This window comes from Globicephala melas, chromosome 6 (assembly GCF_963455315.2).
Source record: "Globicephala melas chromosome 6, mGloMel1.2, whole genome shotgun sequence".
Classification (NCBI taxonomy): domain Eukaryota; kingdom Metazoa; phylum Chordata; class Mammalia; order Artiodactyla; family Delphinidae; genus Globicephala; species Globicephala melas.
Window position 1 is genome coordinate 64,915,679 of NC_083319.1, and position 15,588 is coordinate 64,931,266.

Consider the following 15,588-nt stretch of genomic DNA (forward strand, 5'->3'; position numbering starts at 1 on the left):
CAAAACAAAGCAAAACAAAACCAATAAAACCAAACCTCTGCATTTATAACATGCGGGTAGTGTATAGATTGCTTGACTTCAATGAGGTAACTTCCAGGAAAATTTAAAAGATAGTGAAGTTATATTCCAAAGGCTCTTCATGTCAGTGTCACTTTAGTAGCATCTTGATTATAAAATTCAGCTTAAACTAAAAAAGTTTTATTGCCAAGTGTATTAGTCCTTTCTGGCTGCTATAACAAAATAGCACAGACTGGGTACCTTATAAGCAACAGAAACTTGTTTCTCACAGTTCTAGAGGCTGGAAGTCTAAGATCAGCATGCCAGCATCTGGTGAGGGTCCTCTTCTGGGTTACATACTTCTGTCTTATAAGGGCACTAATCCCATTCATGAGGGTTCCACCCTCATGACCTAATCACCCTCAAAGGCCCCACCTCCTAACACCATCACATTGGGTCTTAGGATTCCAATGTGTGAATTTTGGACAAACATGAGCAGTCAGACCACAGCACCAAGTATCTCAATTGTACTCATAGAATTTTAATTTATGGAGGTGACTGAGTGACAGCACTAGAGGCCAGTGCCATTGAAAGATTTTTATTGTTTACATTTCCTGAGGGGAAAGGGTATGCCACATCATGCAGTGCCACAGGGGGAAGCGCCAGTATCACTCAGGAGGCAAGGGAAAAGCATAGGCCACAGCCTTTATTGGGTTTCCATGGGAAAGACATGGCAGGGCAGAGTAAACAGTTTAGGGTTGACTATCTTGAATAATTCCAGTGGGCTCTGGGCTATCAGGCTGTCCCTAGTTTCTGGTACCTGGCTCTGGATTGACTTAGGACAGGGGAAATATCGACTTGGTATATGAGAGTTAGATAAAAGAGATGGTTTTAGAGTATGGGCTCTGGATCACAGGTGAGATGTAAACAACTTTGGCGATTAGTTTGGAGCTATAATTAATCGATGCTGAGTAGACAAATGCAGAATCTAAGAAAACACAGGACACCGTATTATGGGAATAACTTAAAGTAAGAAAACTAGTAACTTAATTTAGATCTGGTCGTGACAGGATTTGTAGTTTAATTGCTTTGTCTCTAAGTGAACACTGATTTATTTACTGTCTGACTCGTAGCACAAAGAACACAAACCATACCAGACGATGCTGGTACTGGGCAGTCAAAAGCTCACGGAACTGAGGGATTCAATTTGCTGTGTCAGTGACCTCCAGATTGGTGGGGAATTCAGCAACACTCCTGACCAAGCCCCTGAACACATCAGCAAAGTAAGGTGATTTTTTTTCTAACACTCATAAAACAAGTGGAAATAATAATAATAAGCTAAGGAAATAGTGATTTTAGGTGAACAGGCTCATAAACATTCTGGTAAATGCTTTCTTCTTCTATGCCATTCCATCAAGCTTATCTCTTCCCTTCTATTTTTTTTAAATTTATTTATTGATTGATTGATTTTTGGCTGTGTTGGGTCTTCATTGCTACGTGCAGGCTTTCTCCATTTATGGCGAGCGGGTGCCACTCTTCATTGCAGTGTGCGGGCTTCTCATTGCGGTGGCTTCTCTTTTGTTGCTTCGCATGGGCTCTAGGTGCATGGACTTCAGTAGTTGTGGCACGTGGGCTCAGGAGTTGTGGCTCGTGGGCTCTAGAGTGCAGGCTCAGTAGTTGTGCCGCATGGGCTTATTTGCTCTGTGGCATGTGGGATCTTCCTGGACCAGGGCTCGAACCTGTGTCCCCTGCATTGGTGGGCGGATTCTTAACCACTGCGTCATCAGGGAAGTCCCTCTTCCCTTCTTTTTGTCATCAAGACCTTTTTAAAGATGAGGCTATATTCAGTTTTGATTTCTTCATTTCCCATTTATTTCTCAACCATTTTCTGTACACTCTTCTTTCTAAGGTCATAGGCCACCTAATTGTCTAACCAATAGGTCTCTATTCCATGTTCATACACTTTGATATCACTGTAGCATTGGAAGTTGCTGTTCACCCTTCTCTTTCAAACTCTATGAGTTTGTCTGTCATAACTGCCCCCAGCAAAGCGTTGGAGTCCACCCGAGAGCATCAGTGCCCATAGAAGAACCTGTTAGTTCAAGGATCGAAGCATACAGGGATATAATATCTGGTGATGATCCTTGCTGGTGTTTCCCAGGGTGCTGCTCTCAAAAGGACAGAGAAACCCTGCATACTCATTGGATCAGGATAGAAAGGACCCAAGTGACAGACTGGCCACCTACAGTTTCCAGAAGGGATTGCTTACTCAATAACAGTAGGGCTTTGATCCTTCTGAATTTCATCATAGAGCAAGCTTGACCTAATTCTGTTACCTGGTACAACTCTGGCAGAGGACCTCAGATTTACTGGCATACTTAAGACGGGCAGCATGTTTGGAACAACTAGAATGGAGATAAGAGTTTGGACAAGAACCATCACAATCTCTTCTTTTGGCTCATTCCTTTATCACCAGCCATATAGGTGTTATTATAACTTAGGTTTCATCTTAATTCTTTTTTTTTTAAATAAATGCAGGATCAGCCTTTTTTTTACATATAAATTTCATTTATTTATTTTGGCTGCACTGGGTCTTCGTTGCTGCACGCGTGCTTTCTCTAGTTAAAGTGAGTGGGGGCTACTCTTTGTTGTGGTGCATGGGCGTCTCGTTGTGGTGGCTTCTTTTGTTGCGGAGCACAGGCGCTAGGCACACAGACTTCAATAGTTGTGGCTCGCGGGCTGTAGAGCGCAGGCTCAGTAGTTGTGGCGCATGGGCTTAGTTGCTCCGTGGCATATGGGATCTTCCCGGACCAGGGCTCAAACCCGTGTCCCTTGCATTGGCAGGCGGATTCTTAACCACTGCGCCATCAGGGAAGCCCCATCTTAATTCTTATTCTAAATTGTTCTTCTGGGCTTTCCCCGCAGTTTTCATGGTTTTAAGTATACTCCAATCTTTGTAAATCTCTTCTCTCTTGGTTTCCAAACCCATTATTTGTAAGCGTCACTGGGCATTCTCACTTAGCCTCAGTGCTGCCCGGCATTTTTACCACCTCTCTATAGTCGATACACTCTGCCACTTTTCAAGGTAACTGTTTTATTCCTTCTGAAACTGCCAACATCCTTTCCTTGTGGCTTACCTTCAGCTGAAACCTTGCTGTTAATTTCACTGAGAAAATAAGTTATCAGAAAAGAATTTTCCATTGTCTTTTACCCACATTTACCCATTTGCCCATGCATTCTGCCTTCGCACCTGTTACAATGGATGGGCTAAACCTGCTGCTATCAAAAGCCAATCTAGGTGTCTACTGGATTCCATTCGCCATTGCATAACCAAGGACTTTGTTCTTGTATTTATCCCTTCTCTTCCCTGCATCATCAGTTTTTTCCATTCTGTTGGCTGTCCCATCAGTACACAAGTGGGCTGTAATATCTCCCATCTCCCATTCTAAACCTGTTCTTGACCCTGTATCTTCCTCTAGCTACCATCTCATCTTTTTGCTTTCTTCTCAGTAAACTGTCTCAAGAGTTAATGAGTTAAGAAGAAGAAGAATTAATAATAGTACCTCAATTCATTGTTTCTCTTTTTCTCCCCCCACTTTGTCTTACACTCACTTTTATTCATCACCACTCCACCAAAATCACTTTACTGATGCCACCATAGACTTAGTTCTCATCTTATTTGACCTCTCATCAGCACGTGACACAATTGAATATTCCTTCTTACTTGAAACACTTTCTTTACTTGGCTTTTAAGATGGTACAGCCACCGGGACTTCCCTGGTGGTGCACTGATTAAGAATCTGCCTGCCAATGCAGGGGACACGGGTTCGATCCCTGGTCCGGGAAGATCCCACATTCCGCGGAGCACCTAAACCCGTGTGCCACGACTACTGAAGCCTGTGCTCTAGGGCCCGTGAGCCACAACTACTGAGCCCGTGTGCCACAACTACTGAAGTCCATGGACCTGGAGCCCATGCTCCGCGACAAGAGAAGCCACTGCAATGAGAAGGCTGCGCACCGCAACGAAGGGTAGCCCCCACTCACCACAACTAGAGAAAGCCTGTGCGCAGCAAGGAAGACCCAATGCAGCCAAAAATAAATTTATTTATTAAAAAAAAAAAGATGTTACACCCACCTAATTTTCTCCCTATCTGACTTTTAATTCTTCTGTTGGATGCTTCTCATCCTTGTGACTTGTAAATGTTATTAAGCCCTTTGAATCAATCCTCAGACCTCTCCTCTGTGTATACTCCCTAGGCGATCTCATCCAGATTCCTAGCCCAGATTTTTATCTCCAATCCCAACATCTTCTCTGAACTCCAGACTTATTTTATCCAACTGCCTCCTTGACAATTACTGAATGTCTAATAGCCGTTTCAAACTTAATTTGTTCAAAAACAGACTCTAGTTCTGCCTTCTTCCTCAAATCTGTACTTTCCCCAGTGTTCCCATCTCAGTAAATACACTCATTCTACACCTGGTGACTTAGCTAAAAACCTTGGAATCATCTTTGCTTCCTTTTCATCCCACATTGAAGGCATCAGCAAGTGCTTTGGCTCTACTTTCAAATCATGTTTAGGATCTGCCCATGTCTTTGCTCCTTCACAGGACCAGGCTGGTTAAATCATCATCTCTTGCCTGGACTTTTGCAGTAGCCTAGTGACTGTTCCTCCTGCCCCTTTCCACACTTCTGTTTATCCTTTGTACCAGCCAGATGATACTGTAAAGTATCAGTCAGATCCCGCTGCTTTTCAGCTTGAAAGTCTATAGTGGCTTTCTCTCATATCTAGAATAAAATACAAAGTCCTTACTGTGGTCCATTATCTGGTCCTGTCTGCCTCCCAACTTCATATCCTAACACCCTCTTTGTCACTTGTTGCCTTCAAACAACCTGCCATTCTTGCTCTTTCTCATGTATGCTAAGCAGGGTCCTGCTCAGAGCCTTTGTATCTTATGTTCCCTCACCCTGGAGTGTTCTTCACCAGGTATTCAGATGGCTCACTCCCTCATTTCTTCTTCTTTTAGATGTTGCGTCGACAGAGAGGTCTTTCCCTGTATTAGTATTCTCTTCCCCTGACATGCTAAGAACACTCATCACTACCTAACATCATGTTATATATTTATCTGTCTTCCTTCCCTTGAATCATGAGGGCAGGGACTGTGTTTTGTTCAATGATGTATTCCTGTGATGATGTCTGACACAGAGGAAGTGCCCGAGTCTTTGCTGAATAAATGAACCCAGATACCTCAAGCTCAATTAGTCTTAAACTCATTATTCTACCATCTCCCTTTTTCTTCAGATGAAACTCTCCCTTTCTGTTGCTGTTTATCCTGCCATAATAGCTCCAGACTTCTTTTTTCCACTGCCGTATGCTTTAGTTTGGGCCCTCAGCATCTTCTCCTGGAACTATTACAGAGACTTCTTAACTGGTTTCCCCACCTTTAGATTGTCCCATACCTGCCACTGAAGATGTCTTTCAAAAACAAATCGAGCACCAGGAGTGAACTGTAAAGTAAGCTGTGGACTTTGGGTGATTATGATGTGTCAGTTTAGGTTCCTCCTTGGTAGCAAATGTACCACTCTGGTGAGTGGTGTTGATAATGGGCAGGTTGTGCGTGTGGGGTGGGTAGGGGGTGTATGGGAGGCCTCTGTACCTCCCTATTTTATGATAAACGTAAAACTGCTCTAAAAGAATAAGTCTGTTCTTTTTGAAAACTTTTTTTTTTTAATTGATCTTGTCATTCTCCAATCTAAAAGTCTCAGTGGTTCTCTGTTGCCTGTGGTCCAAGCTCCTTAGGCTGACATATAAGGCCTTTTGTAATGGTGATTCTCAAGTTAACTTTCTATATTGTTCACCCCCTGCTTTTACACCTTATCTTTCAGCCACAATGAAATTATCTGGCTCAAGCGTACCATACTTTTTTATGCCTCTGAGTGTTTGAACATGGGTGGGAAGCCCTTTCTCTCACTTATTATATGAGGTTCTTCTTGACTGTCCTCTGTTTGCCACTCTGGCCCCATTTCGTTTGTCCATTATAGTGCTTTATAATAATATGCTGATACCATTTGATATGTTTGTCTGCCCCACAAGGCTGGCTGTATTCCAGTCTTTTGGGTGACTGGCATGGAGACCAGCATAGTTTTTGAGTTATATTGAAAGTGGTTTTAAGATATTTGGGTTCTTCAGGTTTGCCAGCTTGGCGCTTTTGAAGGTAAACATTAAAGAGAAACAAGTGGAATCTCAAGGCTGTATGCACACCAGGAAATAGAAGATTTATCTTTTAAAGGAGAAGCAGTCTTCTGCAAAGTTTCTCCACTCTGGGGGAAAAAAGAATAACAAGGTGTAGCTATAAGTTTATAAGATCAATTTAAGAAGAAAAATCTGAATTCACCCTACTTATTCTGACCATGTCATGACCGCTCACAGCGATGCGTCAGATCTGGGAATCAGTCTTAGCTCCAGGAATCCTGGAGAGTGTTTTTAACCAGACTTGTTTAGTTTATTGTGTTTGTACATCAGTGCTCATGCCTTCAGCAGCTTTCTAAGCAGGGGACTAAATGACCCATAGTCCCATTTATCCATCTGCTGTTTTATTGTTTCTGCCTCTTCCATGTATTAAAATAATATCCTCTGATTATTTAGCACTTATCGTGTGCCAGTTGTATAGTACACTAGTTGATAGTACAGGATCTTTGGAAAGAATTATCACCATTTTACAGGTAAGAAAAAGATGGGTCAAAGCATCGTCATGAGTTACCTGTGTTCAGTAAGCAGTGGTAGAGGCTGGATTCAGACCATTGCCAGCTTGCCTTCAAAGCCCCACGTACGTTCTTTGCCATGTTGGTACTATGCCTGGCTTTAGACATCTTTCCCTACCCTTTTATTTATTCGGTGAACAAGCACTGAGTGAAAACCTGAGCTGTGCTGTGATTAACGGCAAGATTCTAGTACATGGGCTTTGTGGAATCTTTGCCTGTTCAGGGACCTGTTTCATTTGCCTCCTTTTTCTAAGCTATGTTTTAGAAAGGTGAACTCATAGTTGTTTGACCTGTGGAAAGATTTTTATTTCAATGATTGGCATTTGTATTTTACAGTGTTTTAAAAAAAAAAAAGTTTTGCTTTGGACAATTTTAAACATACACATGTAAAAGAGAATAGTATAAGGAGCCCTTATGTATCCATTACAGTTCTCCGCATTTTGCCAGAATTATTTCATCTGTTTACCCCATGCCATTTTTACACCTAACAAACTGAAAATAGGTCCTTAAGTTATTATAATGGTTTTTTTGACAGGGAGACATTTGGCATGTATTTCACTGGTAATCATGGAACAAATTAGTGACTTGCAGCTCTTGTAGCTGAGGAAATGAGAATCTTATTTCCAGCCAATAAACAAGATTTGAACAAAATACTTTCTTTGATGAATTTGGTGTGTGAGAGGACTAGGAGAATTGGGCCAGTGTATTTAAATCTCTTTGAAAAGCCATGTCTAAAATAATGTTTTGCTAATGTTTGTTTTCGACTATAGTAGTTCAAGAATGAAGTACATTTTTAAAATATATGTATAAAATCAGTGTCAGTATTTTCTGCTCAGGTTTGTTTTTGTTTGTCTGTTTTTAATGGTCCTTCAGGTTTTAATGTCTGATCTGTCAATCTTTTTAACATAGCTCAGATTAGTCAATCTCTTTTTGTCAATAGTCTCTTAAGGGTCTTACTTAGAGGAACTCTGAGAAAATACTTTACACACACATTATTGTTACTTATTATAAGTAAAGCCTGGGTATAGGAAAAATGGTAACATAAATTTAAGTTGTAAAAATTTTCTTACCCAGCCTTCTCTGACACTTCTTTTCCCCCATTACTATTTTTCTCACAGCAAATCTTAGGAATGTTGCTGAGCTTCTAACGCAGCTGACTTGAATGATAGCAAGAGAGTACATGATTATTAGATGCTTAAAATGACATATAGATAATGACTTCGTTCAAATGATCATACTAGTTATCCATAGTTACTTTGTTTATAAATTTGAAATAGTAACAGGTAGACCTTTAGGTTACATTAGATTAATAACAGAAGTAACTTCTTATACTTCTTATAGTTTTTCCAAGTCAGTTGGTTATTTCCCTCCCTTGCAACTTGGTCAGCTAAACTAGCTGACAAATAGGGAAACTAGTTAGTTGAGGATCCCTGGTTACCATTGAAAATGAAAAGTAACTGATAGTGAGATTACTCACATCTTCTTTTCTAGCCATTTATATAATGATATAATAAAAAGATATAATGAAAAGATTGTTCTTTTAGAGTCCCCATTCTAATTAATAATTACACCAAAGGGTTTAAGCTGCCTGAATCACTTAAGAGATGAAGTTCTATATGAACATATTTTTATATACACTAAACTTTGTTTTGTTTCCAAAATAAGGCAGTAGTGATTCTTTCAGAATCTTTATTTTGGACCCTAGCTTACCTGTTTGAAGGTTTAGAAGTATAGTAAGTGGTGTATTTTGTGTTACAGCAGCTAGGCATGGCATTATAGTACGTTATATCCTTTTACCTCTGCAACCACATGGGAAGAACGTATTGGCTTTACTCAGATTTTACACGGGGAAACAAAGGGTCAGGAGGTTCAGTTGAGTAGTCTGAGAAGAAATAGCATAGCCAGTCTTAGAAGGGTGTCTGATACCAGTGCCAGGTGTCTGTAAGTGGGGGAATGAAGAAAAATAAGAAAGAAAAATCGAAGCTTCGAAGGAGGGAAATTAGGCTATCTTAGGGTGATATTATTTTAATGCCTGAAACTTATATATCTTTTATAGTTCATAAACTGCTTTTGATTCTCACCACAATCCTGTAAGATAGCATAGCATGGCAGGTACTGTACAGGTGAGGAAACTGAGGTCTGAGGAGTAAGTGTAGGAAAAAGACATAGGTCTTCTGACTCTCACCCAGGGGTCTAATTCTAAGCAAATGGTGAAGGACGAGTCTAACAGAGTGGTTCTTAGCGCTGGTTGCACATCTGAATCTCCTGAGGGGGTTGGGAAAATATTGGTGCCTGAGCCACATCATCAGAGAGTCTCACTTAATGGATCTGAGGTGAGACTTGGTCCGTGGTATTTTTATGATTCTGTTACAAGGTCAGGATTAAGAGACCACCCCTCTGATGGAAAGTCTGGTAGTCTGAAAGTTGAAACCTGAGGATTCTATGGTACTTTGGGCAAGATTGCTTGAATAAGAATAGATATTCACATTCTGCCTGCCTAAGAGTTACTGAAAATATACAGGGGGAATTTTTATAAAAGCCCATTGAAAATACAAAAGAGGACAGAACAACATAGCTCCACGATCATTGTCATTAACACTGGGGAAACATCAAAGATGTGGCTTTGTTTAGTTTTTAGTTCTGGTATCCAAAATAACTGTCACTGCCGTGTATGCATATAATAAAATAATGTTAAAGTTTATTTCATTTCTAATTGGGTTCCTTTCATGAATCTCAATATACAAATTTAAATCAAACCTAGTGATTAAAACTACAAAAGGATAAAATTGAAAATAGCAGCAAGGATTGTGTCTTTATATCTTTATCCCTGGTAACCAACATAATACTTCCCACATAGGAGGTTCCTGTTAAATAATAAATTAATGAACTGAACATATTCTATGAAGTTGCATGACATTATTGTAAAACATATTAGTGTGATTTTATGACACACAAATGTGGAATTAATACTTAGAGCAATTTTATAATTGTTAATACTGTACTTTCTCTCAATACCATCTGTTCTCTTTCAGGACCTATATAAATCAGCCTTCTTTTATTTTGAAGGAACATTTTACAATGATAAAAGATACCCTGAATGCAGAGATTTGAGCAGGTATAACTTTCCAAAAATCCTAAAGTCTTTCCTGTTTCCCGTTGTCAAAATAGGGTTATCACCACAAATTCTGTTGTTGGTCTCTTAAGAATCTTTGCCAAGGAGTTATTTTGTTAGATTGTTTTTTGTTTGTTTTGGGGTTAAAAAGTGTCTCTGAATTTTTAAAATATTTTCAAAGTTATCTGGTTGGCCTAGGTTATAGTAAGTTAATCAAATTTTTACCCCAAGAAGAAAATTTTCTTACCAAAGACATACATAGACCATTTCAAGATCTTTGCCAGCTATCTAGAATTATTTCTTCCTCCAGAAATTATAGTAAATCTTGTGTTGAGCCTTAGATACATCTGAAAAAAAAGATTAAATCCCACTTAAACACTTTATTAATCTCTGTTCTTCATGTTTAGGTGATAGTAAATTAATCTTTCACTATTTTTTCTGCTTGTCCAGTGTATACTGTTTGGAGTGGATATGTGTATGTAAGGTTGCTTATGTACATAACATGAAAAATCTATGTCTGACATCATGTTATCTACATAAAAGTATTACCATACTTTTATTATTGGTATCCTGGCAAATAGAGTACATATGTATATTTTTTCTGAGTGTTTATGTAAACTCTTTCATTATAGCCATCTGTATCTATATTCTAATGCAGCAGTTCTCAGACTTGGTCTCCGTACTCCTTTATACTGTAAATAATTGACTCCAAAGAGCTTTTGTTTATGTGGGTTATAGCTGTAAGTTGTATTAGAAATTGAAACTAAGAAATACTTTATTAACTAATTTAAATTTTCCAGTTACCATTAATAACAATTTTGTGAAAAAGAACTTTTCCAGAACAAAATAAAATAGTGAGAAGAGTGACGTTATACATTTTCCATTCAATCTGAAGTGATAACACACATCACATAGCCTCCAGATAACTGGCGTTTATGAGAGAATAAGAATTGAAAAGAGTTTTAAGATTACCGTAAAGATAATTTTGACCTCACAAACCTCTGTGGGAGTCTCAGGACCTTACTTTGAGAACTGCTGCTCTAATGGATACAGAAAAATTCAGAGTTCCTTCCTACTTGCAACATGTATCATCCACTCTGGTTTTCATTTCAAGTTGGTAGCTGTCCAGTTAATTCGGTGAGCTGGCTTTTGTGAAATATGCAGTTGCAAACCGCTTGGAGCAGTGATACATCCTTGCCGTTTTCCTCCTCAGAACCATCATTGAGTGGTCAGAGTCCCATGATAGAGGGTATGGAAAGTTTCAGACTGCTAAGATGGAAGATTTCACTTTCAATGACTTGTGTATTAAACTGGGTTTCCCTTACTTATACTGTCACCAGGGAGACTGTGAACACATTGTTGTCATTACTGACATAAGGTAAGTGGTAGAACTCAGAACATTTTGTTATTTGTCCTGTTTTCCTTTTCTTTATTTCACAGTATAAAAGCACAGGTAGTTTTGTTTGTTTGAAATAAGAGGAATAAAGGTAATCACTGCAGCTTCGTTCAGGAGCAGCAAAAATAACTGCTTGCTATGCAGTGACCAACTCTGCATCCATTTGCGTCTTCTATTGTTTGTCTTTTGGGAAATCTGTAATAATTACTTTAGTGACTAACCAGTGTGAGCCATTTGTAATGGTAGAATATGCCAAAAATAAAGAAAAATAACTGAAGCTTCTCTTTTGCCCGAGGACAGTGTATGACTTCTGTGAGTCTCCATGGGCCCCTTCCTCCATTAAAAAATATTTAAAAATTATATTTTATGACAGTGCTGGTATAAAGACAAACAATACAAGCTGGATATTTATTATAAAAAAAGAAATACTTTACTGTTTATTAAAGGGTTAAAAATCTGTAAATAAAAGTAAGTATCTTTGTATATTGGACAGCTATTATTCAGGTAATAGTCATCCACTTTGTATATCAGATAGGCCCTTTGCTTTGCAAATCTGCAGCTATATTTCTAGGTTTCTTCTCTTTTTGCCCAAATTTGAAGGAGGTAAAAGGTAACTGGGGAAAGAGAAGAGTAATTCTAATATTTGACAAATGTGAAGGCTTTAATGCTTTGATAAAGATTTAGAGTGGTCAGGAATGAAATAGTCTAAAATGAGATTTAGGGATTAGTTATAAATTTTGTATAGCTGGTACCTCTAATGAATAAGGCTATTCATTTCCTTATTTAGGAACTCTCAGTTTATGAAGGACCATTATATAGGAATAAGCCCTGCTCTATCCTAGGCTTGATTTCTTCTGAGAGACGATTCAGATTGTTTTATGGAGCAATGATATACTCATTCTGATGGTTTTAGAAAGTCCCTGCTTCCACTTTTTTGGGGTTTTAGTGACTGGTCTCTAAAAATTTACCTCCCATGCCCTCATTCTCAGGAAGCTACCAGAAGTACTTTACACAAAGAGTAAACCTTGAAAAAAGAAAACATGGAATGCAAAGCAGAATAGATAAGAAAGACATAAAAGGAACTCTCAGAATGATGGGAAAGCAAACTCCCAGAATGATGGCTGTAGAACAGACCTAGAGAACAGCTTAGTCCAGAGATTGGAGCAGGACAGGGGACAAAGGAAGCATGTCCTGAGACTGCTAGACCTCCCATTGGTGTGTAGTCCATTTGGAAAGCATTTTTACCATTCTGTCAGCAAATAAGGAACTGAATTAGTGACAGGTACACTGAAACCTAAGCAAATGCGAACGAGAGAATTAGTAGCTAGAAAACAAAAGTGTTATACAGTAAAATGAACCTATAGTCAATTCTGTGGTTTAGGGGGATGTTTAATTCATTTGTCATAATTTAAACATTAAATATCTAGTTAACCAAAGTTTCGTAGTTCTGCAGAGGGATGTTGAGCTAAATTAAAAAGAGGCAGTTAAAAGAATAGAAAACAGTTGCCTCTACGGAAGAATTAATGAAGCAAGAGCCAGGAGAGCTCATAAACCTCATAGATTTATATGACTTAAAATTATATGGGGGCTTCCCTGGTGGCTGAGAGTGGTTGAGAGTCCACCTGCCGATGCAGGGGATGTGGGTTCGTGCCCCGATCCGGGAAGATCCCACATGCTGCGGAGCAGCTGGGCCTGTGAGCCATGGCCGCTGAGCCAGCGCATCTGGAGCCTGTGCTCCGCAACGGGAGAGACCACAGCAGTGAGAGGCCTGCGTACCTCAAAAAAAAAAAAAAAAAAAAATTATATGGGTTTACTTCTTTGATAAAGTGTTCTTTAAGTTTTTATAAAATGTTCTTGCTCTTCACTCAAATGAGGGGGAGTGTGCCTCAGTATAAGCATAAGATGGAAGACAGTCGACTTTTTTCTGGTGATCTGAGTTTCCTTACATTTCTTACAGTGTAGGCATATTGCTGTAGTGTCATTCCTTAAATTCAAGGCAACTTGGAAAAACAATTTACACTTGTTAAGCATGTGCACTGTAGGGCTTTCCTAAGGAGTTTTTTAATGTAACTGACTGCAAGTAATTTTTGTCTTACAGGAGGATTTAATCATTCAGTGCCATTCCATAGTTTAATAGTTGGTAAACTATTAAAAGTTTATTAATCATTTTCTGATGGTGAAGTTAATGTATTGCTACCCTTTCTTACTAAAAAAAAATTAAATTTTATAATTATCAGGGGCCTTTAAAATACTGTTGTGCATTCCATTCATTTTTCAGATGAAGAATCTGGGGTCCAGCATGGTTAATGGATTTATCCAAACTCACTAAGCTGATTAGTGGCATAGTGAGAACTGACTCCCACTTAAAATTTCTGAATTCTGACACCTAAAACTAAAGTCCTACCAATTCACATTATAACAGAAGCCAGATTTGGATTTTAATGAGAGCTCTTTTAGCAAAAAAAGAGCCATGTTTGTAACACAAAACCACTTAATCTAGGTAAAATAGTACTGAGTACACTTGCTCAGACTGTGTACTACGTGTTGAGCAAAGCAAGGATTCTCTGAAGGAATACATTCAAGAAATGCTGCCTACCGTATTTCCCTCTTAAGAGTCATAGTGCACATGGCCAAAAAGGGATTTGGGAAGTTTCACAGGAAAGAAAACATTGTTTAATCCCAAATGCTCTTTTGGAGAAAGTGTTTTGTGGAACACAATAAATTGAAAAATATACCTACTGTGTTCTTAATTTTGAGGTAAGGATATATTTCATTACGGATCACAAAAATTTGCACTACAATGTCATTTATTTTTTCATGTACAAAAGGCTTGTGCATCATAATGACTGCCTGGATAAGACACTCTATCCCCTTCTTATCAAGAAGCATTGGCTGTGGACCAGAAAATGTTTTGTTTGTAAAATGTACACAGCTAGGTAAGTGATTCTGATTTTTCCTTGAAAAGTATTGGTTTTTAACAGTCAAGTACTTTAGATTTTTGGTACTTCAGTTTTTTTCTGTTTTGAATTGAGGATTTACACTCCGGAATATAAATAATATACAGGGTTTTATCTAGTAGGAAAGCAGTACAAACAGTAGTACAAATCAGTTTAGTAGGTTAGAGCCATGTTTTAGACAATAAGGAATCATGTATAATGGAAGTCTAGGGATTAGGTCAAACTTTAGTTTGGTTGATAATTTATGCTGGGTGATGTATGTCATCAGGGAGCCATATTCTTTCTGCCTCTTGTTAGCAGTTTACAAAGTTGGCTTCATCCACAGCTTCTCGATGATAAAAATAACACTGCATCTCATTTTTAATGAGGTCAGAATATGGTTGCATAAAATGTTGTGGTTTTGCATGTTTAGATTTTATTTAACTGTGGCTCAGAGTCAAAAGCCATTTAGACGAAAAGGGAAGAATTTAGTGTCATAAGTTTGTTTTGGGTTCCCCACCACAGTATGTTTTTTTTTTTTTTAAACATCTTTATTGGAGTATAATTGCTTTACAGTGGTGTGTTAGTTTCTGCTGTATAACAAACTGAATCAGCTATATGTATATATATCCCCATATCTCCTCCCTCTTGCATCTCCCTCCCACCCTCCCTATCCCACCCCTCTAGGTGGTCACAAAGCACCGAGCTGGTCTCCCTGGTCTATGCAGCTGCTTCCCACTAGCTATCTATTTTACATTTGTTAGTGTATATATATGTCCAGGCCACTCTCTTAACTTCGTCCCAGCTTACCCTTCCCCCTCCCCCTCAAGTCCATTCTCTATGTCTGCGTCTTTATTTCTGTCCTGCCCCTAGGTTCTTCAGAACCTTTTTTTTTTTTCTTTTTAGATTCCATATATATGTGTTAGCATACGGTATTTGTTTTTCTCTTTCTGACTTAGTTCACTCTGTATGTCAGACTCTAGGTCCATCCACCTCACTACAAATAATTCAGTTTCGTTTCTTTTTATGGCTGAGTAATATTCCATGTATATATGAGCCACATCTTCTTTATCCGTTCATCTGTTGATGGACACTTAGGCTGCTTCCATGTCCTGGCTGTTGTAAATAGAGCTGCAATGAACATTGTGGTACATGATGCTTTTTGAATTATGGTTTTCTCAGGGTCTGTGCCCAGTAGTGGGATTGCTTGGTCGTATGGTAGTTCTGTCTTTAGTTTTTTAAGGAACCTCCATAGTGTTCTCCATAGTGGCTGAATCAATTTACATTCCCACCAACAGTGCAAGAGGGTTCCCTTTTCTCCACACCCCCTCCAGCATTTATTGTCTGTAAATTTTTTGGTGATGGCCATTCTGACCGATGTGAGGTG

At 38.8% G+C, this 15,588-nt stretch overlaps 1 protein-coding gene across 4 annotated transcripts in view; it reads left to right on the forward strand.

Moving 5' to 3' along the window:
- SNAPC3 (small nuclear RNA activating complex polypeptide 3) overlaps positions 1-15,588 on the forward strand; it is a 50,313-nt gene that overhangs the window by 25,010 nt on the left and 9,715 nt on the right. For all 4 annotated transcript variants that reach the window (XR_009564336.1, XR_009564335.1, XM_030840623.2 and 1 more), the window contains exons 5-8: positions 1,131-1,280; positions 9,790-9,872; positions 11,083-11,247; positions 14,094-14,201. Coding sequence is in view for 2 of the 4 variants with exons in the window: in XM_030840623.2 (XP_030696483.1) it covers positions 1,131-1,280; positions 9,790-9,872; positions 11,083-11,247; positions 14,094-14,201 (506 nt within the window). In the remaining 2 variants the exon portion in view is untranslated. The remainder of the gene's footprint in view (positions 1-1,130; positions 1,281-9,789; positions 9,873-11,082; positions 11,248-14,093; positions 14,202-15,588) is intronic.